The following is a 25,125-nucleotide window of genomic DNA, read 5'->3' as shown; positions in this document are numbered from 1 at the left end:
AAATTCTAGTTCAAAAACATCAGGATGCCTCTCTTTCAGGATGTGTCTGAATTTCAACCCCACAAAAACAGACAGTGAATACAGACAGTGAAAAAAGGTAATGCTTCTAATAAGGATTGTGAAAGATGTTTTATGAAACAAACTGGTTCTTTCAGATCCTACAAAATACTCAGGTCTGAGTGGGACAAATCACTCCTGATATAGAGAAGTCCCCTTCTGTAAAGATTATACAAGAATCTATGAATTAAATAACCTTAGACTTCATAGTGAAATTCCCAGAGAAGGACACATCAGGAATTTTAAAAAGTAATACCTGTGTGACTAAAAATCAACTCTAATAAGTATTTGTAGAAGACAGTGTATTTCAGAGACAAGTTTAAGAAAAAGAGGAGAAACTAATTAAGAAGAAATCCTCGCATCAGTTGGAAAAAAGCTGGGAAGAAGAAAGAAATTCCATTTGTTTGCTGGTATTTCTACCTTCATCTACAGTGGCATGCTCTTTTAATAAAAAAGGCTGTAACTGCTATAATGTCATCAGCAGAAGCTTATAAACATGACTGACAAGACTCATGTTATTAACTTTTCAGTCAAGTAGTTAAAATAGAAAAGTAGGACAAAGAACTGAATTAGATTCCCATTCTTTACTGGGCTATTCCTATGGTTCATCAACCTCCACAGTGCATACAAAGCACTTTCACTAACTGTAAACCAAACCAGAACAGTTTCCTTGAGGTTCCATTTTCTTAAATTTACATCTTAGGAACACAGGATGGGAAGACTATGTCCCAGTTACTGTGTCAAGTCCTTTGTTATTATTGTGTTACAATGCTGCTCTTAAACTAAGCAAGCTGTCTTAAAAGTAGTTTGCCATTAGGCTTTGGCCAAGACAGCCACTTTTGTTCACAGTAGCTGGTATGGGCTGGTTTGGATTTGTGCAGGAAACAGTGCTGGCAAGACAGGGATGTTTTGTTACAGCTGAGCAGGGCTTACACAGCATCAAGGCCCTCCTGCTCCTCACCCCACCCCAGCAGAGAGGAAGCTGGGGGTGCACAGGGAGCTGGGAGGGGACACAGCTGGGCAGCTGACCCAAGGGACATCCCAGACCATGTGGCACCAAGCTCATAGAGTTTGGGGAAGGAGAAGGAAGTGGAATGCTGTGATGATGTTTGTCCTCCCAAAAGACCATTCCACGGGATGGAGCCCAGCTTTTCTGGAGACAGGTGAACACCTGCCTGCCCATGGGAAGCAGTGAAATAATTCCTTTTTCTGTTTCATTTCTGTATACAACTCTTGCTTTACCTGTTAAATAGTCTTTATATCTCAACCCACAAGTTTTCTCACTTTTACCCTTCCAGTTCTCTCCCCCATCCCACTGAGAGGGGAGTGAATGAGTGGCTGTGGGGGGCTGAGCTGCTGGCTGTGGTTTAACCATGAGACATCTGCAGTACTACAAGACTGGTCAACAACTTTCTGTTGTTGCTTGGAAATAAACTAGAAATTAAACTCTTCATCCAGGATGAAAAATTATTTATCTACAAATTTTCACATTCAATTTATTCACATCTAGTTTACATTAACTAGATTTTGAGCAAATTTAGAATATCAGGAGGTAAAAAAAAGTTGGTGAGCAGAAGTGCTAAACTACAATCCCTCTCTCCCATATTTGCCTGAGGACATATCATAGACCTCTTCAGCTTTTGATTTGCTTGTCTGAGTAAATCATGTAGCAGCAGCCTCTTACAGTACATGCTTTATTTCCCTAATCATTCACTCCATGATTATTATCAAGATTAATATCAGCACCTCTTCTACTAAGGTGTTGGTATTTATGCAGAGATTTAGTCAGTCAGAAGGAAGTTTCCCTGTTTTTGCTGTGCATGATCCAGTAAGGAAAACAGCTTTGGCTCAGTTCTTCACAAGAGCCAGCCTCTGAGCGAAGGAGTTGGTCTACATCCCTTTTTTGTAGCTACCCTTAAAAGATCCCATATGTTACAGTACATCTGTCATCACTGTACATATGTGGGGATCTGTAACACATGAAGCTATAGCATTTCTAACAGCTCTTATGGCCAATCTTTTCCCTGAGCTGTCAGCTAGGTGCTACCCCCAAGGAAGCTTGCTTTTCTTGGAATTCTGCTATAGAATTCGTGATCTGCAGAACCTCCACTGGGTCACCCCTGTGTTTCCAGCACATCCTAGAAAACATTCTTCAGAAAGATGTAAAGACCTTTGAGTTCTCTTGATAAAGTAAAAAAAAAAAAAAAAAATCTATGAAATGCATTTTTCTGTGATCAACAGGGAGGTATTGAAAAGTATACTCCTTCAAAATGTATTCAGATCAAACTCTGAGAAAAGGTGTGGTGATCCTTTGACCATCTCTTTGCTGATCCCTTTGGGCTCTGGGTTACAATTTTAATAGAAAAGTATAACATCAACCAGGATTCAGCTCCTTACTGGATCTCCTTAATGCTCAGCAGTACAGGAGTAGTCAGCTAAAGCACATACTTGCAGAAGGTGCCTGGGCTCAGGAATTCCTGTCAGTTTAATCTAAATTATATTAGAATGGCAATTAAGGATATGGGCATTGAGCATTTTGAGAAAAGAAGAAAGAATTAAGGAAAACATGCATTTCAGAGCATTCTTTGAAATACTATTTAAGTTTTCTCTTCAGTCATCACTTTCCATTACTCAATGTTCTGTGGGGAAGATTACATTCTCTGCCAAGAAATAAAATCTCAATGGTAAGGAAAGCAGAATGCTAGGTGCTTTAAAAGACAAGGTAATGCAGAATAACATGATACACATTAACAATAATTTAAATCATTAAATCACAGGAAGCAAGCTCCAATGAAACTAATGGATTTTAAAACCATCATACCTTCTATCACTTTTATCTGGAATCCATTTGCTACAAGCCTTGGATCTGACAAATAACCTGATCCATGGAAACTCTGGTAATTCTTCTGCATTTTATAAAGAGCAGCCATATACTGAGATCCACCAAGAAGACTGAAAAAAAAAATCCCCAAGTGTTAAAAACCAACATCCCTTATGTGAAAATTTCAAGTGTGCAAAAACCACTGAAAAAGATATCAAGTGACAAGGAGTCATCAAGATTTTATAAAGTATTTGGGAAAAGCAATTGTTTAAAGAAACAAAATGAGAACTATTCACTTATCTTAGTGAGGGGACTGAGCTTAGGCATACAGTAATAATAATTCTATCAGCCATTTCCTAATTCTTGGAGGAAAATCAGTTAAAGTTGTGAAAATGTGTAGAATTTAATTTTCTTCCAGGGGAGGAAATTTGTATTTGATGCACTACCAAGGAAACTGGTCAAAGATCATACTTATTTCAAGTAGAATAAGACCAAGTGTGCTCAGTACTACAAGATCAAAGTATAAAACCCAAAACTCTGTTTTAATAGCTAAGTGAGTGCACAGATAAGCCCAGCATTAGCAAACAGGGCCTTGCCAGAGTTTACTGTAAATAGTTATCAACCAATGTTTCAAGTAATATATACATTTTTGCTCAATAGTACTATACCTGTCTGTTAACACAATTGGATTGTCCAGTTTCTCTACTGGAAGCTTATGGTTCATCAATAATCTCTTACACAGGAGGGCCTCTTCCAGTCTATATGGATTCAGCAACTTGACATTTTTTTCAGTAGCAAGTATCCAGACATCAGGAAAACTCTGACGACGGATCAGGAAAAGCTCATGCTCATCTGAAACATTTCTTTCTTGTCTCTGAAGGTGACGTCTACAGGAACTCAGAGAAAAAGGCACTGTCACAATTTTCACAGGCTGTTCCAGTTTCCCCTTCTTTTCAATCTGGTTATGAAATATCTTGTCAAGCTTCTGCTGGTCAGATGCAGAACTCTTCAGCTTGGCTTTGTGTTTTTCTGTCTCCTTTGCTGGTCGGTGCATTGGCTGTGCATTGGCTTTCTTGACCTCTCTGTTGTACCGTTCCTGGTCCTTAGTGGCTTTTATTTCATAACTTGAAGGAGAGAACAAACCAGTAGCATCAGCAGATGAAAAGCTCCAGACCTTAACCCCTAACACACTACAGCAGAAGGAAAGGTAACCATTTCAAGAGCCAAGAACCACACGCATGGTCCATTCAAGTACCCACATCAACATGCTGCCAACTGTGATGAAGATGGTGACGGTGCCTCTATTACATCACATCTTGAACAAAAGCTGGAAATTTTCCTTCAAGACAGCCAGCAAAACCTCAATTACTGTAAGGGAGAGGAACTATTACTCTAAGGAACAGAGTGCATCATGTAAAGACCTACAGCAAGGTTCTTTTCACCTCAGTCCCTTGTTTGATTTGCAATCAAATAGAGTTTTGGAAGGAGTTTTTTGTCACAGGCACATCCAGCTCAATTCACAAAGTAGTTTAAGCTTCTAGAGCTCTACAGCCTTGCAGGGGAGGCCATGGGGCCAGCAGGACTTTGGAGCGTGAATAATTTCCCAAGCCCCAGGTCTTACTTTCTTAAAAGTGTATTTGATTTCAAATGGCCTAAAATTAGCCAGATGAAGTGTAAGAATAGAGGATATGGATGATTATCACAGAAATCTGTAAGTAATAATCAATCTTAGAAATTTTTCAAAAGCAGTCAATAAAAAGGTACTCCTAAATGCTGATTAAATGGTTAAAACATTACTACATACTAAACCTCTACAACATGAATCGATTCTTAATGAGTTTATAAATGTCAGTGAGATAACTAAACTTTTATAGGTCCCAGGTTTATGCTTGTCTACTGCTTAAGAATTTTACTTTCCTGAAAGCAAAGGTTGTGATTTGCTGAACTCCCTCTTTTTGCCCTTACTTGACAGTCTGAATTCTAGAAGGTAATTCAAACCAGTCTAATCTTCAATTAAAACAAAACCAAAAAAAAGCAGTACTATCATATGTTAGTATTGGAAATAAGTATTTTAGCTGGTCATATTTATTTATTGCTACTTGCTGGAACAGTTTGATTCAATTATGTGTATGCACGCTGGAAAATTAAGGTCAACAAAAGGGTCACCATTTGCAATTAATTATGATGTGCTAGCACTCACATATGGTACCAATATTTAGTTAACTAAAAAAGTCAGCTTAAATAGTTTCTTGCAATAAATCACGTCCTAGAAAATATGGAGCAAACATTAAGATAAAAAACATCTGCTCCTTCTAAAATGAATGGGTGAAATCACTTGAACAAATTTTTTTTTAATCCCAAATTCATTTACAGCTTTGACCTGATCAATAAATACTTTGTTTTGAATAGACCTAACTGTAATACAGGAAAATATTTAAGTGTAGGTGAATTGAGCCTTCAGTGATCACTGATAATCCAAAATGAAAACACTTCCAAACAAAGTCCAACTTGCCTGTCAGTTTCGGCTACCACCAGAAAAATTCTAGTCTTACAAACTTTGATTGTGAGCATCTTCCAAATTCATACACATCAATATCAGTGATTTGCCCAGAACCAAAGAACAACTGCAGATTTACAAACTATGAGGGAAGAACACTTTTGCCTTTCTGAAAATCCTTCCATGGAGGAACATATAATCAACAAGTGCTACAAGAACAGCGTTTCTCTGCTTTGTGAATTAAGACTGCAAATTCAGGATCTTTTTCTGATGCTTCAAAACCTAAAGACATGAAAATTTGCAAAATTGGATGTAAGCAGAGAGTGGAAGAGTAGAATGAAGTCTAGTTTCAAAGGCAGCTTTGGTTTAACTAGAAAAATGGACCAATGATATATTCTTTCCCCCTTGCAATGTAAACCCAAACAAAATAATAAGCATACTAAGAAACCCCTTTTAATGTATGTCCCTCAGCCCTTATAAGACAAATAATCTGAATTTGAGTATTAGTTGCAAACTCTGACAGCAAAGACCATGCTACCTGAAAAAATATTTCTCCCAAGGTACAAATCTACTCATGAAGAATTACTGCAGAGTGCTGACAAGGTGATTTGTTAGTCCCATGACAATGTGTGCAACTTTGAACCTTTCCTACACCTTCAGGGTAACTACTCCTGCCACTGTTATGGCACTTAGAGTGATTTTTCCCACTCCCACCTGAGCCTGATATGCAGGAAACATGAAGGCCAGAAACACATGCAAGCTGTATTAAGTAAGAGGCGAGTGACTGCAAGGAATGAAATCCTTTGCAAAGCAGGGGGATATGTGATGCTGCCAGCACGGACATGCACGGAGCTTTCCTCCTCTATTATAACCTAAAGACCATAACATTTGACATTCCGGTTGTGTAATAAATGCTGGCTTGTTTTGAAAAGGCCATCCTGTGTCACTACGAGACATCTGGTGCTTGTACTACTCCCAAAAGGGATTTAAATTAATTGAGACCCGATGGAGGGGCCACAGAGAGAAACAGAGATGCTGAAACCATTGCACAAGGCAGGACTTTATCACAGAAGGATGAAGGAGTGGAGCCCAGGCAATGTGGGGTTGTGCCAGCATGATGCATGAAGTAGAGCTGTGGCACTCGGCTGCCCTGATCTATTTACATTTGTTGTTACCTCTAGGTGGCCCAATTTACCCAGAGTACCTGGAGGCAAGACTCATGCTCTCTGCCACAAGTCCTTCTGGATTGCTGCTCTGCAGGAAAGGTTGTCTGTGTATCTCCTCCTATTTGCTATTCTCTGAGGCAATTTTAAACCATAAATGTGGAAAGGTAAACCAAAGCTGGTATCTATAGATACAACTAGTGGTGAATTCTTCATTTCCTTCAACAGCCATGAGACTCAATTCTACATAGAAGGAAAATATATATACACTGTGTGTAATATATTGCATTCAGTCCCACATATAAGGAAAACTTGATTACCAGAGAGGTCTCCTTCCTGAACTAATGCAAAGTTAATCTGTAGGCACACTCTTTAACATAACAGTTGTACCAGGAAAGCAACCATGAAATCTCAAAAGCTAAAGCAGAGCAAATTAAAATTTTCTGAAACAGCTGGCAGAACCTTTTGTTTCATTTCATTGAAAGCATGAATATAATTGTAATAAATTTCTACTATTAGATTAGTATTTCTGCTTATGCAGAGATGGGCAAAACACTTTCTCACATGTATGGGTTTGTGATCATGGCATGTTGCTTGCATAGTAAACTTTAAATTAGGTAAACCAGAAGCTAGGTGAAAAGGTTTCACTTAACTCTGATACAGCTAACATTCAGAAAAATGCAGATGTCTTATTAAAATATTTCCTTTTCTTGCAAATGGATTTCAAAAACTCAGTGACAATTCATTTTAGAAAAATATGGAATTTAGCTATTCAGACTGTGATCTAGGAAGAGACTTAGTCTTGTTTGAAACAGATTAAAATCTGGACTGTGCTATAGTCTCTGAACCAGCAATGGAATAGCTGGTTAGGGGAAAAAGTAATTCCTTGTGTCATTTGACTGGGTTTTACAAATACAATTCTGAGATAGCCTTGGCTGAGATACAAATGAAATTTAGAGGAATGGAATTTACTCAATGTTTGAGTACCAAAGTTCCTAAAAAAGAACTCTCCCTTTACAGTAATAGAAGTTGAAAAACCTCCGAAGAACTCTACAGCGCCTCATCCATCACCGTGCTGGCTTTCAAGGACAGTGCACTGGGAGTGATAGTAAAGGCTGCCCCTAGAAGCTTGTAGGACTCAGTCAGTTTCTTGCCTGTTATTTTAAATAACTGTGCAGCAGAGCTGTCCCTAATCCAGCTGCTGCACAGCACAGTGGCAGGAGTAATTCCAGTCTGCAGTGCACAACTGCACACAGCAAAACACAACTCTGATGTCAAACAATACTGATCCTGATCCTGAGAAGTCAAAATTCGTTATCTATTTTTTCATAAATAACTGGAATGTTGCAATTTCTTTAATTCATTGCAAGGAACTCTTTGGTAGCTTCCGGATTCAGAAGCAAGACACAGCCTGAACTTACTTCCGTTTTTCCTCTTCATTCAAATTCTTCCACTGCTCTTCAATTGTCAGCAGGATGTCATTCATGCTGGTCTTTGGATTATCATCTATCAATTTTGGACGACACTCATGTGTGAAAAATTCAAATGCAGACTTTGGTTTCTTTATTATTTTGCTATTAATTAAGTCATAAGCTGTCACACGTCCAAATTTTTCACTTATCACATTTTTTTTCTTTATGCTTTGATCTGAGCTTTGTGGATCACTGCTTTTTTCACCAGTGTATTCATTTTGCTTATTAACTGTCCCTCCAGCTCCAGGAATCAAGATCTTAACAGGTTCCAGCTTGTCTCCCAGAATGTCTTTAAATGCACTTCCCATACTCCAACTATCAGCAGGGATTTCAGATAAGTCTTTAGGGACTAAGGCTTCCTCATTTTTATCTATTTTGTCAATAGTATCAGAGCTCTCAACATGCTCATTGGCTTTTTTAGACTTGGGGCTCACAGGAACACTATTACTTTGAATATCAGCCATATTCTGTCCATTCTGTTCCTCCTCACGCAATAAATTTAAGGAATTGTCTGGAAAGGCATCACTCTTAGAAACCTCTCTTTTGTCCAGGCAACTGTGTACATTATCACCACTAAATGTCTGATGATTTAAGCAGATCTCTGCGTTTTTTCCTGCTTGACAGTTTTGCACATCACTGCTGAGTGAAAGGAATGAAGTATGAGCATGTAGCTCATCATTTCCAGATGGTCCCATTTCATTAACAGCCACATCTGTTTGGTCTGTTCTATGAACAAACATGTCTTCTGAGGTAACATCTGTTTTATTACTTTCACCAGGGACTGCAGCAGGTAGTGGCCCATATACTGATTTCAACACATTTTCAACTGCAAGCAAGACAGATTCCTGGAAAAAAAAAAAACACACACACACAAGTGCACCTGAAAATGTAACTGTCAGATACCAAGAATATGGAACAATATGCAAAGTGCTCTTATTTGGAATAATCTTTAGACATGTCTGGGCAGATCATTGCATTTCAGTTGTTCACACATTCCAAAAGATTCTGAACTGGATACTTTCAGCTTCAAATATTTTGTGACATTCTGCTTCACTAGTTTAGCCTGATATCACAGAGCAAATTAAATACCTTCTTTATAACAGGGTTTTGACTTCTTAAACCAGTATCATGTAAAGTTATTCCTACCTTATATGGAGTTAGAAGTTTACAGCCAAAAGAGGTGCACAGCAACATCCAATTTCATGTGGATGTGCTTTCATGGTTCATGTTTCCAATTCAGCTTTGCACCAAATGATGGAAATGAGCAAGATAAAAAACCCAAACCCATAAAATATAAAAATTAAAAAAAAACAGAAAAAGAAAAGAGAGAAAAGAAACTCCGACCCTTTTTCTAATGCCAAAGAAAAACTAGATCAAATGTAAAAATGCTGTATGTTAATTTTCATACAACTGACCCTTACCAGGCAGGACATTTGCAAGAATAACACAGACAAATACAAAAGGTTTTTATTAATAAGAGGATTAACATACTGGTGTGACTACCTATATTCACTTTGAATAAGCACATTAATAGCCACCAATGCAACCTTTCTAATTTTTGTGGCACTTAATTGATGTCATCAATAATATATCACACATAATGACAAAATAGTGCTTTGATGAGAAATCAACCCCCCTCCTGCCCACCCTCACCTTAATGGTGGTGTTTAAACAGTGATTACTTGGTTTAAATATGAAATTTATACAGGGGCACATAACATAATTCCACTTAGCTTCTCTCCCTGTAAAGCCATCTGAAACCAAAGTGGTACATGTATAAATCTGACAGCATCAAAACATTTTAAATGAACTGGGAAACTAATTTTAAAGAATCCCCCAGTTAGCTTGTTTAGTACTTTTTGTTCAAAACAGTGCTCTGACAAAGGCAAGCTGTCATGCAACTAAAAAAACCCCCAAAACCCAGTGACAGTGTTTATGTTTGAACATTCTGGTAGTTCCAAGGCCCTTATCATGCTTATGTAAGGACTCACAACTCAGAAACAGAACAAATCTTAATTACCTTATGATGCAGCATAACTTGTGTTTTATCAGGTGTTATATTCACATCCACAGCAGAGGCAGGTACAGTAATATTCAAAAAGAAAACAGGATATAAACGAGTACAGTCCTTTTGTGTCACCTGACTGTAGTATTGTCGAATTAACTAGAGATTGATGTAATAAAGAGATGTCAGTAAAGGCAATAAAATAGACAAAAATGCACAGAAACAAAATCTGACATTATAAAAGCACAACTGGTTTGCTGGTTTTGTCCATTTTTCAACTTAAAGAAATGCTTAAAAGGTCCTCATTTCATGTATGCCAGAATAGTCACCAAAAGGCCAGTTCCTGGTGGTTTCCATGCCTTCATAGCATGGAGATAAATGTGATATGTAGCCTATTTTCCATGCAGGGCACTGTATTTTTACTTTGTTTGCTGAATCCCACCTTGAATCCAGGCTTCCTTGCTCTTGTTAAGGAACCATCTCTTTCATGGGATTCAAACTAAGCTTTGAACTCCTAGAAGTGCCAGGCACATCAAATAATACATGGAGATGGATTACCCTTATTCAGCATTTAACACACCAACGTAAGTTCAGGGTTTACATACACAAAGCTTTGCCTGCCAATTGAAAACTGTCGTCGTGTCCACTTTAAAACCTGCAGGAACACTTTGGCATAAGCATGATTTTCTTCCCTGGTGATGACAAGGATTAGGACAGCAAGGCTGCTCCAAGTGAAGTGCTGCAAGGTTCAGTAGTGAGAGAAACCCAAGAGTATCAAATTCTGCCTACACGATGCCTAGCTGTAGCCAATGCTGCTGCACTATCACTTTCATTTCTACCCAATGCACACACAAATTTAAAGGGAAAGCATGGGTGTTTGCTTGGTAAGTTCACAGCTGGAAGTGGACAAAATCAAAATTCCCTTATGGGAAATTGCACAGGTGATTTCTACAGGCTAATACAAAGAATCAACTATTCTGGTATCTTGCACAAAGCATCTGAAATTAATTTTGTTAAACAGCCAAAAGCACCAAACCTCCAGCTCTGTGGTCTGACTGCAGCAATAGAACTGAGGCACCGGCAGTGTCAGACTTTTGGAAGGGCTTTCTGTTGTAAATGCTAGTATTTTCACCTGTAATACTTCAAACTGTTGCATGGGGGAAAAAAAAGTTGTAGATTGCTTAGATGTCTCTGTCCTCAAAGAAATCACATTTCTATTCCTTGAATTAAAAGCTAGAGGATGTTACCTTCAGTATTTCCTTCTGAAGAACCGGACGATTATTTATAAAAATGAAACTCCTTTCTGAACTTGAAAGGCTTGTCAAAGAAGTGTCTGACTCAGCTTTTGGGAGAAATCCAGAAAGATTTATCTACAATGATAAAACAAATACAGCGCAAACATCTTTTAAAGAACCAAAAATGTTTTTTTATAAAGGTGAGACAGTAAAACAAAATTGTATGTCATTCACATGCATGTACTGCTTCTTGACAGCTACAATAGACAAAGATAAAGGCAGTTAGAGGGATTGTATCTATTTCCCTTGGTCAGTTTATTGACATATGTCCCATTTGGACTGCCATTTGCAGCAGGATGCCGCCTGGAGCTGAGGCTGTGGAGAGCCAGGGCAGCAGCTCTTGGCTTGCTGACTGTGGGGTTGCCAACCTAAGCCCTGTCCAAGACAAAGGCACAGAGTGCTGCCCAACCTGGCCAGGGCAGCAGTGAGCCAGCCCTACAGGGAAAGCCCAAAACACACAATCCCTCCTTCTCTATGTGCAGAGCACCTTAAATAGCCTGTCACAGGGCATTTATTCAGGGCACCTAAATTTACCTACGCCACCTGTATCCAAATCATCTGACTCTCAAGAGTGCTGAGCACCCACGATTCACAGGCTGCAGCAGAACCTGTGAGCACAGCACTGCCAGGGAGCCTTGGAAACAGCACATGATTTGTGTACCTAACATGAACTCCAAGTTTTAAGATTTTTCTGTTGAGATTATTTAACAGGTTTTTCAGGTCAAAATAAGGCCGATGACTCGTGCTGCTTGTCCCATCTCTTCCCCTCTCCCTCACTAAGCAACTTTGAGACTGTTGGATGGATTTCAAATCAATCTGATAAAGAAGCAGAAATCCCAGAGATGTATTTCCACAATTCCTGTGATAACTGACAGCTGTTTGGAGAGAACAGCCTCAAGATAATGACTTTACTAAAGAAAAGGCAATTGTAACTTTTCAAAAGCCAGGAACAGCAGCATGCAAGAAATGACATCCTGGGCAGCCCACATCTTGCCCCACACATTGCCCTTCTCCACCTGCCCAAACAAGCAGGTGAAAGAACACTGGGGCAGCATGAGGATTTTGGAGATATGAGAAAGTCTGGAGAATGTTCTGGTAGCAGGGTGGATCACTGAACACAGAAATGAGTCCTCATAAGCTCTGCTTTTGGCAGAACCCCGTGTATCTGCTAAAATCCAAATTATCATGCATTTGAAATGGAATTTAAGATCCATGGGACTTGGCCCATCCTTCCCATTCATCTACGTCACGCAGCTCTCTGCTCATGTGCTCCCTTATTCCCTCCTGACCTTGGACCAAGCATTCTGTGCTAAAGCTGGCGTGTTCTGGTCAGCAACGTCGCAAAGAACCAAACACCACTGGTCAAATTAAAGAGGTGTCAAGTATCTGTTGGATGATTATCAGAAAACAGCATGCAGCACTTTGAGATTTTAATCTGCAGCTTTAGCACATCCTCCCTCAATGTTCCTCCTCTGCACTTCTTTTTCTAATTCACAAATATTTGTATTGAGTCTTTCACTTCCAACAATATTTTTATATACAGAAAACATTAAAACAAAACTGAAAGTCTCTAAATAACTCTTTTAACAAGTTGCCAGATTTAGAAATGGCCGACTGCTGTTACTATTTACAGCCATGGAGAATATCAGTATGCTCATTAAAAGTTATCTACAATTTATAATAATAGTCTTAGTAGAATTTTCATATATGAAAGTATGTGAAGTATGAAGACAAAATTACAGACACTGGAAATATTAATGAAACTTTGATTTCATAGTAGATCAACTGTTTTCAAATTAATATTTAAAAAAAAACTACAACTTCTATATTCATTAAAATATATCTGTGACAGGTGGACAGCAGAATGCCTTTCTTTTATACTTATCTTTCTCCCAGTGGCACATGTAGCTGCTAAATGTAACCTTCATAGGAAAAGAAAACAATAGGGAAATTTCCTGTGTGAAAGTTTTCAGCCCAAATAAATCTATCCATTTACAAGACTGGGGATCTGAAAAGTTTAAAAAGTTGTTTTGGTTCTTTATTTTCTTGGTTTTCTTTTTATTTTACACATAGCTCCTGAGTTTGCATGCCTCAAAGCTAATTTGAAATGTGTTCCTGTTTCATTCAGTGCCCATAATGGAGATATTCTCAAGAAGTCCAGTCTTTAAAATCCCTGGATCACTTGTTGAAGAAGTTTTAACTCTGCAGTAAGGAACAGCAAGATAAGTTTTGTCTTCAGAGCAGACTTTGCAGCAAAGGAGCATGCAGCTACACAATGAACAAATAGGAGTTAAAAGAACTAAAGAGCTGCCCTCTGGTCTGTGTAGCAAACGAGAGACACACTGAATGGGAAGGAAAAAAAGCAGTATATGCCTTGTCTTTAAATACCTATTCCAATACCTGCACACAAGGGAGGAAAAAATGATTACACAGGCAACTTAACTCTGCCACTCCAGTAGTGTTTGGCTGCCTAGTTTAGAAATGTCCACAGTTTCTGAACGTCAACATTGTGCATGGATCACTTATACACCTATAAATGATGCACATGGTATTTTACACACTATTTAGAGACAGAGAGAGAGATGGAATGTTCTCCAACTTCTATTCAAGGAATATGGATGCCTCACGATATAGCAGAGAAGTAATGTGAGAACCTAAGTGCCTCCTCCAAGCTAGTCCCTTCTAGATACCCCCTTATCTTCCCTTTGGAGCGCCCTGCACGTGTCCTGGGGGCACATCCAAGCTACATTCAGGTAAGAATAGCTCTGGATGTTCAGTTCAGACATAAACAAACGAAACTTTGTAAAGTACAAAAATGACTTTGCTTTGTTCCCCCTCATTCTACTGGATGTATAAAAGCACTCTGGCAAACTCAAGATTTAAGTCTGAATACTGCAATTAAGCTGCACATATAAACAGTGAGACCTTAAAGTCTGAATAATATTATTGAGCACCGTGCTGAATGCAGCATTGGTGAGTTGTGTCTATGAGCCATTGTGACTTTACAGTGATTCATCTCATCCTGTCAAGGTTTATCACCACATGATACAGGAAAATGCAGCCTACAAGGTTCAAAGGTAGCAAGATTCCCCTTTAATAAAAAATTTCTCAAGAAAAAAAAAAAAAAAGGAAGCAGAGTAAAATATATTGAAAACATTAGACGAAGGAGGGTATCATGGGTAATTCCCTCATTTTCAGAAGGGGAAAAAGAAGCCAAGAACACAGAATTTTTTGAAAAGTATAAAGTGTTCAGCTGAAATACGAGTTTGGTGGAAGTTGCACATAACTTGCCCTTCTAAGTATGTGTTTCTTTCACTGCTCAGGTGCCCCCACTGAAATTGAGGGAATACTCTTTAGAGTACAAGGCTAAGAGGCCACGAAGATGAGAACCATCTAAATGCTCAGATATTAATGGGAGCACAACCTGCCTGTGGGCCAGGAATCCCAACTGAGACAGCTCTGAGCAATCAGCAATTCTGCATTTGTCATCACAACTGTTTTTACTGCCATTTGATCAGTGCCACATGAGTCCTGACGAGGTGATTCTTGGAGTGGATTTTCAATCACCAAACCAATTAATTTTGCGGAGAGGACAGTAATAGAATCAAATGCATTAATCAGATGTCAATCTGGAGACACACCTTCTTTTTCAAAGTCTCCTTCTTTTTGAGTATTTCCTTAGCTCTCTTCGTTGACAGACCTGAAGTGAATTTGGGAGAAGGAAGTTAAAACTCACCTCAGGATATTCGCAGCAGTGTTGAAAAGGTACCATACTGCTCATAACGGCTGTTCCCAGAACTGACATACAGGCCATTTTGTGATCTGATACCCTGGTCTTCTGCCAAATAACTGCCTGAAACAAATGGCACAGAGTCAAATTTTTGACATTATATTTGTTGAACTCATGTCATGTCTATGAACATGCATATGCAACTGCACACACGCTGTATATGTAACATTCTGTACCTTGACCCTCTGAAAATCACAACTTTCAGCGTTAACAGGCTCGATATGGTACCTTTTGACACGTCTTCTCATATTCTGTTACTTATTTAGACACACAGCAATTGGAAAGCTAAGCAATGCTTGTATTCATGCATGTTCTGAGGCTCTTCTGGGCTTCTGTGCCTGAGGGCAACTGTTAAAACCAAGTCAATACAAATATTACTTCTCTTAGATACAGCAGTGGTATTTGTGCTTTTCCTGAGTAGTTAAAGTGAGGGTTTATGACAGGTCTCTCACAGGCTGGTCAATATTTGAAAGTGGGCACTGCAATTTTTAAGTTACTTATATCAAAGAGCTTGTTTCAGTAGAGATCAGGTTATTAGCTGTCCATCCATAGCTCACACCTGGATACTCCAGGTCTATGAGATAAGCCTGCCATTTAGAAAGAAAAGCAGTTTCTAAGGAACTATATATTAGGAAAGCAGTTCTTTGTCTAATAAAAACTTTTACAAGTTAGAAGGATGAAGGACCATCTGCTGCATTAGCTACATGTCTTGAAATATAATTACAAAGACTTAATAAATACAGTGAGGCAATATTAATTGCAACTTGCAACAGGAGTTACTTGTCAATTCTATTTATGCACACAGAAGGTATTAATTACTTTGGGAGGTGAAATTTTGTCCATCACTAATGAGAAGTCCTATACCAAATAGTTACAAATTTAATTCTGAATCTGCTGACTTTCTTTGCTGCGTATCAACAAAAAAAATGTTATCCTTGGTTGGTTTTCTGCTTCTAGGCAACTGAGACTGCTACACTCAGGTCCACTTCATTTTTGCCACTGCTAGTTGCCTGAGTGTATTCAATGTTTTCCTTTAAATACAAAAGGAAAAATAATGCAGCATGTTGCATTTTAAATTGGATGCTACAGTGCTGTTGAAATTTATATTTTCAGTAGGTATTATGTGTCCAATAAATTCAAAATAAGCTCACAGTATTCAAGTACATGCTGTTAAGTGAAAGGATGGTGAGAGAGCAAAAAATACACAAGCACCCATCTCAAGAAATGCTATATATAGCCTTAAAATTCCACCTGTCCAGTGGAATATTTGCTGGCCTTCAGGGGTGAATTCCACAGAAGAACACAGTTCTCCTGGAACATGATATTCCCTTCCTACAGGACAGGTGGAATTGTAAAGCTTTGAGACTGTTGACCCTAAACTATTCCCCAAATCTTTAATTTTCCAGTTCCACTACATTCTGCAGCATTTGTGAAGTGGGGCTTTTTAGTCCTGCCTGAATGTAATTCATCTCCTAAAGAGCAGCCTGACAGCCCTTTGCACATGCTGGATCACAGCTTGGTTATTCCAAAGTGAGGTGAACCCCTTAGACATAAAACACAATTTACATCAGGGGGCAGGGAACAAAAAAAGGGGAGAAGTGAGCAAGGAGAGCCACAGGTCGGGTGTCCACAGCTCTGGCTGGCAGGGAGTCTCCCCATGCTCCAGAGCAGGCAGAGGTGAAGGACAGCCCAGGGCTGCCTCAGCCTCTCTCCTCTACACCTGCTCTAAGCCTCCTCAAAGACATTCTGGAGTGATGAAAGAATCTGTCCTCTTCTTTACAGCTCCTCTTATAAAACATATCCTGTACTGCTTCTATTTTAAAATTGATTACTTAAAATGGAAACAGAAAGTGCCAAGTGATTTTTTTCTTTACTGGATGTATTTTAAATTAAATGCATGTGACCAAACTGAGAAAGACACTTGTTACATGACTAATATAAACATCATGCTGTTTATTTTCGGGTATCCTAGTGTGATGCTGCAGGTACAGATATAAATCATAGCTGCTGATTAATGCAAGGTTATTACACAGCTTGACCTGCTAGAATGGCTGATACTCAGAACTTTGAAAAGAACACTTGAGTAAGGTGGTTTTAAGAAAGCTGTGGAAAAAGAGAATTTATTAAATGCAAACTTGCTAAAAGCAGTTACTGTAATAGGTTCAGATTAGTTTTTTAAATAGTCATATACTCGCCAGATACTCAGTACAAGAGACAGAATTATAGGAAATAGTTACGACAGTAGCTTAAATTAAAGCCACAAACTAAAGAGGCCATGCAACTCCTAAATTTCTATACTATATAAAAGACAGAATACAGTGTGTATTCATTTCTAGCTCTGCTGCACATTGTGAAGCAACAACATAGGAAGAGCTGGCAAATTACAGAAAATTATTTTTCTATATTCCCCAGATGTATCAACAGCTATTAAAAAATCAGAGAAACACTGCCTGTTCCATTTCATTTATTTTGGAAAGTGTTGCCATGAGGTTCCTGCATTACCCTATTTTTTTAACCTTGCTTATACCCTTTAGTTTATCTAAAAATACACCCCTCTCACACACCCCCCATATTTTTTTCTAGGTCATATAAAGCGGGTGTCTAGGATGAGCCAAGGAAGAATCTGACTCTAGTCAGTATGATGACGCTGCAGAAACAGTCTGCTCAAAGATATATTATTACATGTGGCCCATCTTAGATTCTGCAAGAGCTAGCCAAATATATTCCACCTCTCTGTTTCATTGAAGGGGATTGCACGATCCACATCTTACAAAATGTCCTAATGCATATAAAATCTATTGCACATATGCAGAAGATAATGATGTGGGTGTCTGTGTGTACCTATTCCTCCACCCCATGCAGCCCTTGGACACAGGCATAGTTTTTTGGAGGATGACAATGTACACTCCGACCTAAATGATTGTGTGACTCCATGCACACACAAACTAGGTAGCTGTTATTTCATTATGAACACATATAGTGCAGGAGGATTCCTTGAAAAATGTGTGAAGTGCAGACAAAGAGTGTGCAACCTCTTCCCACTGGGGTCCCTGATACAGGATTAGAGAGAATTAAAAGTTGCTCAGTATTTGTTTCTTCAAAGATATCAAGGAAGAGCAGAATAAAAAAACAGTTGCTCTGCATCCCTAACTATCCTTTATATTTTAGAATTTCTACCAGTAGCTACAGTGATTTGCAATCCCAGATAAAAGGAAAATCTTAATTAGAGCTGGGACCAGATGCTGCTTCCAACTGTGGCTACTTCAGCATAATTATGATGCTGAGAGTTAAACGAACTCATTCCAGTTACCTTATTACTACATAATGGCAGTACACTTAAAGTAGACTTTTAGTACCCAACCCCCACCTATTTTCTTCAATGATTTCATCACAGTCACATTATTCACCCTGTAATAAGGTTTGGGGGTGTAAATGTCTAGTTGAGCAAGCAGTTGTACATGAGCTGTAGGCTGGTAATGTACTTGAGTTAGCTCTTTAGAAGAGAACTGCATTTCAGTCTCTCTAGTTTTGTGCTACATGCTTCAAAAATCTTGTCACCCTGGCATTTGAGATCTCACTGCAGATAACTCTTTGGGCCAGTATGTTCCTTAGTTTCTTGACCTAAAACCTAATAGCCTATTAGGTTTCAATTGGAAGCATTGCTGCCTACCTGTTGAGAGTACACAAACAGGAACAAAACCAGGCAGCAATATCCCAAGACTGAATTGAGCCCAAGGGAAACAAAACCACATCCTCCAATACTATGTCTATAACCTCTTCATCTTCATGATGCAGACACCCAGCTCCAAGGGCTGGCACATTCTCTGCAGTGGAAGAAAACCCATATGCTAAGATCAAAACTGATCAATGTGAAGTCCTCACCACACTCTTTAGAATGCCAGCCTTGAGAAGCGGTGCTGTTTTTCAGCTCCATGCCTTAACTGGTGTTCTGTTTTAACACCAGTACTAAGTTACCTTCCTAAAAGGGAACCCTTACATAAACTGCCCTTGAAAACAGAAATCACAAAGATTATTCAATTTAGCTTATAAAAAAATTAAGCAACTAATCAATTATTTTCCTAGATATTTTAGACTTACCCCTAAGGAATCAGTTGCCTCTCCATTTGTATGTGTGATGCTAAGACAATTACTAGTGGAGATATCCAGTACAGAAACTCAAGGCACCATTTTCCCCCTCATCAGATACAGCTACATACCTGTCTATCCAATGCCATCAAATATTAGAGCTATCAAGGGGATTTGCTGAAACACAGTCATGTTCCACAATGCTGTTCATTCTACAAATTCCAGTGTATTCCTTACTCAGATTTCCCTTTCATGACACGAGAGCACCCTTCCAACAAAAAGACTGTCTTGAGCATGACACAGTGGAGAAATGCTTGGATTTGGGAGTTAGGAGGTAAGTTAGGAGAGGAGCTAACAGATATTAAAAGGAGCCAAGGATCTTCATCTGGTAACACCTGTCTTCAAAGCCTTTCAAGAATTCCAAAGACTCCTGAGAGTCACATCCTTTTTATTGCTTTAATCACACATGTTCAGCCACAGGTGTTCAGAAAACCTGATCCCCTCTTATGACCAGGTGATCCACCTAGTGGATGAGGGGAAGGCTGTGGATGTAACCTTAACTTCAGTACAGTTCTAGGCACTGCCCCACAGCATTCTCCTGGAGAAACTGAAAGCCCCTGGCTTGGACGGCTGCACTCTTTTTGGATGCACTCTGTCTGGATGGCCAAGCCCAGAGAGTGGTAGTGAACGGAATGAAATGCAGTTGGAACTGGTCACTGCTGGTGTTCTCCAGGGCTCAAAATCAGGGCCAGGCCTGTTTAACATCTTTTCCAATTATCTGGAGAAGAGGACTGAGTGTACCCTCAGGCAGTTTGCAGGCAACATCTAGTTGGGAGGGAGTGTTGATCTGCTGGAGGGCAGGAAGGCTCTGCCGAGGGATCTGGACAGGCTGAATTCACAGGCCAAGGCCAATGGTGTGAAGTTCCATAAGATGAAGTGCCAGGTCCTGAACTTGGATCACAACCCCCTGCAGCACTACAGGCTGGGGGAAGGTTGGCTATTAAGGTGCACACTAGAAAAGGACCTGGGGGTGCTGTTTGACTGCAGCTGAAATGAGCCAGTGCGTGGCCAAGAAGACCAATGGCATCCTGCCCTCTATCAGGAATAGTGCAGCCAGCAGGACCAGATTGTCTTTCTGTACTCACCACTGTACTCACCCCATGTCCTGTGTGCAGTCTTGGGGCTTTCACTACAAAAAAGACATGGAGGTGCTGGAGTGTGTCCAGAGAAGGGCAATGAAGCTAGAACACAAGTGAGATGAGGAGAGCCTGAGGGAGCTGAGGGTGTTTAGCCTGAGAAAAGGAGACTCAGAGGGGATCTTATTGCTCACTACCTCACAGGAGGTGACAGCCAGGTAAGGGTCAGGCTCTTCTCCCATGCAAGCAGCAACAGATCAAGGAGAAATGGCCTCAAGGTGCACCAGAGAGGTCCAGGTTAGGTGTTAGGAAAAAAATTCTTCACTGCAAGAGTGGTCAGGCATTGGAACAGGCTCCCCTGGGAAGTGGTGGAGTCAGCATCCCTGGGACTGTTCAAACACTGAGCAGATGTGGCACTTCACAGTGAGGTTTAGTGGCCATGGTGGTATTTGGTCAACGGTTGGACCTGATGCTCTTGGAGGTCTTTTCCAACCTTAATGATTCTCAGGTTCTATGAAAAGGTTCTTTCCCCCAGAGGGTGGTTGGACACTGAAACAGACTCTCCATGCCTGTGGTCACAGCACCAAGCATGACAGAGGTCCAGAAGCATTTGGACAACACTCTCACACACATGGTGGGATTCTTGGGGCACCCTGTGCAGGTCCAGCAGTTGGACTCAATGATCCCTGTGGGCCCCTTCCAACTCAAAATATTCTAAGGTTCTATTAAATTCTACTTCCCTAGCAGGAGGAAAAAATAAATTTAAAAAGCCTCCTAAACAATCAAACTACTGTCAACACCCAGTTTCCAACCCAAAACTGTGATTCAGAAAATGTACAACATCACAGTGAATTCTATAAATAAAGGGAGGTTTTAAAGCCTTTTGTAAAACAGCAGTTAACAAAAATAACATATATAAAACAGTGACAAAGTGCATTGTTAAAGAAGAGGGAAAATTCCCATGCAGCTTTGGAAACATTCTTTTTTTCCACGTACCTTTTTAAGCTAGACAGTGTGAGTGCAAAAGCCTTGCAAAGGCACATCTCAGATTCTGCAACACACTGCATATGTGAAACAGTAATTGTTTTGAGATTTTTGACATATACTGTGCTGTCATTTGTAAAAAGTGATGGATGAGAAACTGGAAACCTCAAGGAATTAGTAATAGGATATAAAGCATTTCACCTCTGGGTCACCAGTTCAAATTCAACCAGGTTGGTAGTGACCAAAAGTAGTTACCATCTGGCAGCTGTTCTCTGGCTGATGTAAATTGAGTTGAGGGTCTCAGCGCATTTCCTAGTGGACAGGTGTCCTCAGCACAAAAAAACACCATAATTAACTCTCTGTTTGGCTTTCTCAGCAGAGCCACTGAACAACGAATAGAAGCAAAGGCTGAGCTGTATTCCAGGTTAGAATGGAAGCATGCTGGCTGCAGAGCACTGCAGATTCTCAATCATAACTCCTCTTTATATTTTAAGACACAAAGATTAGAGAGGGATTTCATTCATCATCATTACATTAAACAGAGCAGCCTTTCCAATTCAAGATAGAGCTTATGTGCTGCTATTTCTGTTCAATTCAGAGTTTTTTAAACATGCAGCAACAGTAGAGTTTGGAAGCACAATGAATGAATGCAAAGTAAATTGACATCATTAAAAACGGCAAATGTACCATAACACACTCACTCTCTAAAAAAATCCACACTTATTACAGAGGACAGGGACACACAAAAAAACCTGGATTGAGATTATTTCATACAAATTGTTGGTTAAGATTATGCAACTTTGGAAAATAGAGGAGATTTACTGTAAAGAAAACAAAGATGGCATCCTTTAAGTCAACACCACCAACAAAAGAGGTTTTGGGGAAGACACTACCCACAGTTATTGCAAGACTTTTTAAACGGACTTTGCATCCAAAAGTTCTGACTCATGACTCTCTTAAGAAAAAAACAAGAAACAGTTTTAGGCAGAACTGCGTGTGACCAAGCTTCAAATGTTATGTGTGAAAAACACTGGAAAAAAAATTCACTTATGCCAAGTTTTCCTCAACAGGAACTGGAAAATTTACTGAGCCTACATATGGCCCATCTGTACTTTGCACAAGACATGGGACCACTTGTGCACAGTATGACCTGCTGATAGCCACCATCTAAACCATCTGTTGCTGAATTTTTTTGGCTCTACTATATCTAATATTGTTTAAATAGCTATAGTTACTGGATGCCCTTTCTCATTTTGGCATTTGTGGAATAAAGGCAATTGAAACAGAATTAAAGCATTCCCTATCACCAGTCTTACAAAACACTGATCAAATACCTATCTCTTCAACATCAGTGGTTTATAGAGACTGAGCTGAGGGCTACTGGTATTAAACAGAGAAGAGTGTGAAACTGCAGTTCTAGAGAAGAGCTGGAACTACTAAAAGCTGTGTTTTACCAGCTTAGGTAAAACACAGCCAGAGCTCACAGGTTGCTAGAACACAGCATTTGGGGCTGAAGGGTTTGAGGCAGTTTAAGCAGTAGCTGACTTTGAAATGTTCTTAACACGCCTTCAGATAACATTAACTTTAAATAAACTTGCTGAATACTCATGTAAATTATTTCCATTTGGCTGTCTCATTATTCAATATGCTTTCAAGGAACATGGTGATGAAAGAAGAAAAATACCTCTTTCTAACATAACCATACTGGCAAGAGGATCAACATTATCAGTATTCAAAGAATGTCTTGGCAGGATAAACCTTCATAAAAAGAAGGAGCACTAGCTAATCCAAGTTGTCAAAATAGCAATAGTACCTCAAGGCTTGATCTGCAAAGTGATTCATTATTTATTGCTAATGCAAACAAAACATTCTGAGCAGAAACAGCAATTGAGTGTTTCCTATCTTGGAAAGCCACTGATGGAGAATCCACAATAAATAAATCTGAGGAGGAATAGAGAATATTTATTTTCTTACCCACTAAAAATCAACCAAAGGCTGGAAGAGGTGGTTCTTTTCTGTGAAGAACCACACTTAACAGCAATCAGTATTTTCCAAACTAACACAGACATGAAATGTAGGAAGAAGAAAAAAATTCTGGAAATGTCATTCAAAAGCACAAGACATACACATTTTGAAAAACCACAATCAGACATGGTGGAAATTCATCACGCAATGTAGCATGCACCCTAAAACCATCTATACTTCAACAGCTCAAAATAAGTTTCTGCTGGAATTCATCAGGCAACCATTTTCAGATGCCTAACCTCAGACACTTGAGGGCAGCTTCAGCCTTTCTGCATTCCTCCCCAGTAAAGCCAGGGCTATGCTTTCACAGAATCACAGAATGGTTTGGGTTGAAAGGGACCTTGCAGATCTCTGGGTCCAACTCCCCAGCCATGGGCATGTTTCTCAAGGCCAGCTGCTCAAACCCCATCCAACCCACCATTTTCCTTCAACTTCATATAAAATACAGGGCTGTAAAAACTGGGGGGATTTGGTTTTTCAGGGGGAGGATTGTTTTTAGTTTTGTTTTCTGGTGTGGCTTTTTTCTTAAAATTATTGGTTTTGTAATTTATTTAGAAAACTTCCTTGAAATACATTTTTATTTACTTTTCTTACTATATTTTCTAGTCTTTCATTCCATCTTTCTTGGTCTCCTACTGTAATAGTTAATCTCTGCTATCTTCTTTCCCTTTTAAGCCCAGGAACCTGACTGTACTCTCAAGGTGTACCTTCTTCCATTGCAACAGAAAGTACTGGTTCAGCCTCAAGAATGTGGGATTCTAACAAGTCCTCTGAATATAATTGCATATACAATTTGTCTTTTAAATGAACACATTATCTGTGAGCTACATAAAAAATAAAGCTATTCTAAGAGGTTGATTCTTTCTCCTAGTATATTTCTAACAAAAAAATAACAAACATACACACAAATAAAATCACCAAGGACACTATTCAGCAGAGTATTACTACAGCACAATATGCTGTAGTGTCTGTATGGAAAAAACAATTTCCTGATCCAAATCAGCCATTGAAATGACAACAATATTTAGCATATGAAGGCAAAAGAAATAAAGAATATTTATGTTCTGTGATAAGGTAAAACAAATGCACCATTGACCTACTGCAAGTTGCTACACACTGGAAACTCAAAATTTCAAATCTTTTAAAAGGTGTGATACAACAGATGACTTTTTATTTTGCACAGAATGCCAACAGCAGTAGAAAGACAGGAATCTGAATACAAATTTTATAAAGCTCAGTTCGGTTATTAACTTTCAGACTATATTAAAGCATCTCCACATGCACAGAGACAGACCACACTTTCTGTCTACTTAAGCCTTTAATTCTCCTGTCTCAGCAATGGCTACTGAGCGACCTCTTGTGATGAAACGTTTGAGCACTTTCCCACTGCTTTTCCTCTTTTAAAAAAATAAATTAAATGAACAAAAGGCTGGCAGTGCAAAATGAAAAATACAAAAAACCAACATCATTTTTATCATTACAATAAAGGAAACTTTGTTATCTATTTATTAAATCCCTAAAATTGGGTATGAAGAATGTACCTCTGAAGCTAATAAGTGAGGTTCAAAAGAAACCCCAATGTGCAATGGCAACTAACATGCCACCTTCACACCATTTTTGCAGGAAGTGTTGGGAAAAATACAGGTAATCACCTTCTTGGACCTTACTGCCACTGTATTAAAATAAGCAGAGAAAAACCACCCCAAGATACTCAATATCCTGATCAAAGGGATGAAATCAAAATGCCATAAAGAAAATAGCATTTGTGAGTTGTTGAAAAGGGCAAAAACAGAC

General features: G+C 39.2%; 1 protein-coding gene across 2 annotated transcripts in view; it reads right to left on the bottom strand.

Moving 5' to 3' along the window:
• PMS1 (PMS1 homolog 1, mismatch repair system component) overlaps positions 1 to 25,125 on the bottom strand; it is a 44,099-nt gene that overhangs the window by 8,048 nt on the left and 10,926 nt on the right. For both annotated transcript variants that reach the window (XM_058809094.1, XM_058809095.1), the window contains exons 6-11: positions 15,047 to 15,163; positions 11,263 to 11,385; positions 10,031 to 10,174; positions 7,960 to 8,855; positions 3,547 to 4,002; positions 2,879 to 3,009 (exon numbers count right to left, since the gene is read on the bottom strand). In XM_058809094.1, coding sequence (XP_058665077.1) covers positions 2,879 to 3,009; positions 3,547 to 4,002; positions 7,960 to 8,855; positions 10,031 to 10,174; positions 11,263 to 11,385; positions 15,047 to 15,163 — 1,867 coding nt within the window. The remainder of the gene's footprint in view (positions 1 to 2,878; positions 3,010 to 3,546; positions 4,003 to 7,959; positions 8,856 to 10,030; positions 10,175 to 11,262; positions 11,386 to 15,046; positions 15,164 to 25,125) is intronic.

Source organism: Ammospiza caudacuta, chromosome 8, assembly GCF_027887145.1.
Source record: "Ammospiza caudacuta isolate bAmmCau1 chromosome 8, bAmmCau1.pri, whole genome shotgun sequence".
In the NCBI taxonomy this organism is placed as follows: Eukaryota; Metazoa; Chordata; class Aves; order Passeriformes; family Passerellidae; genus Ammospiza; species Ammospiza caudacuta.
Note: the sequence above shows the minus strand (reverse complement) of the source record. Positions and strands in the feature narration are given on the sequence as shown.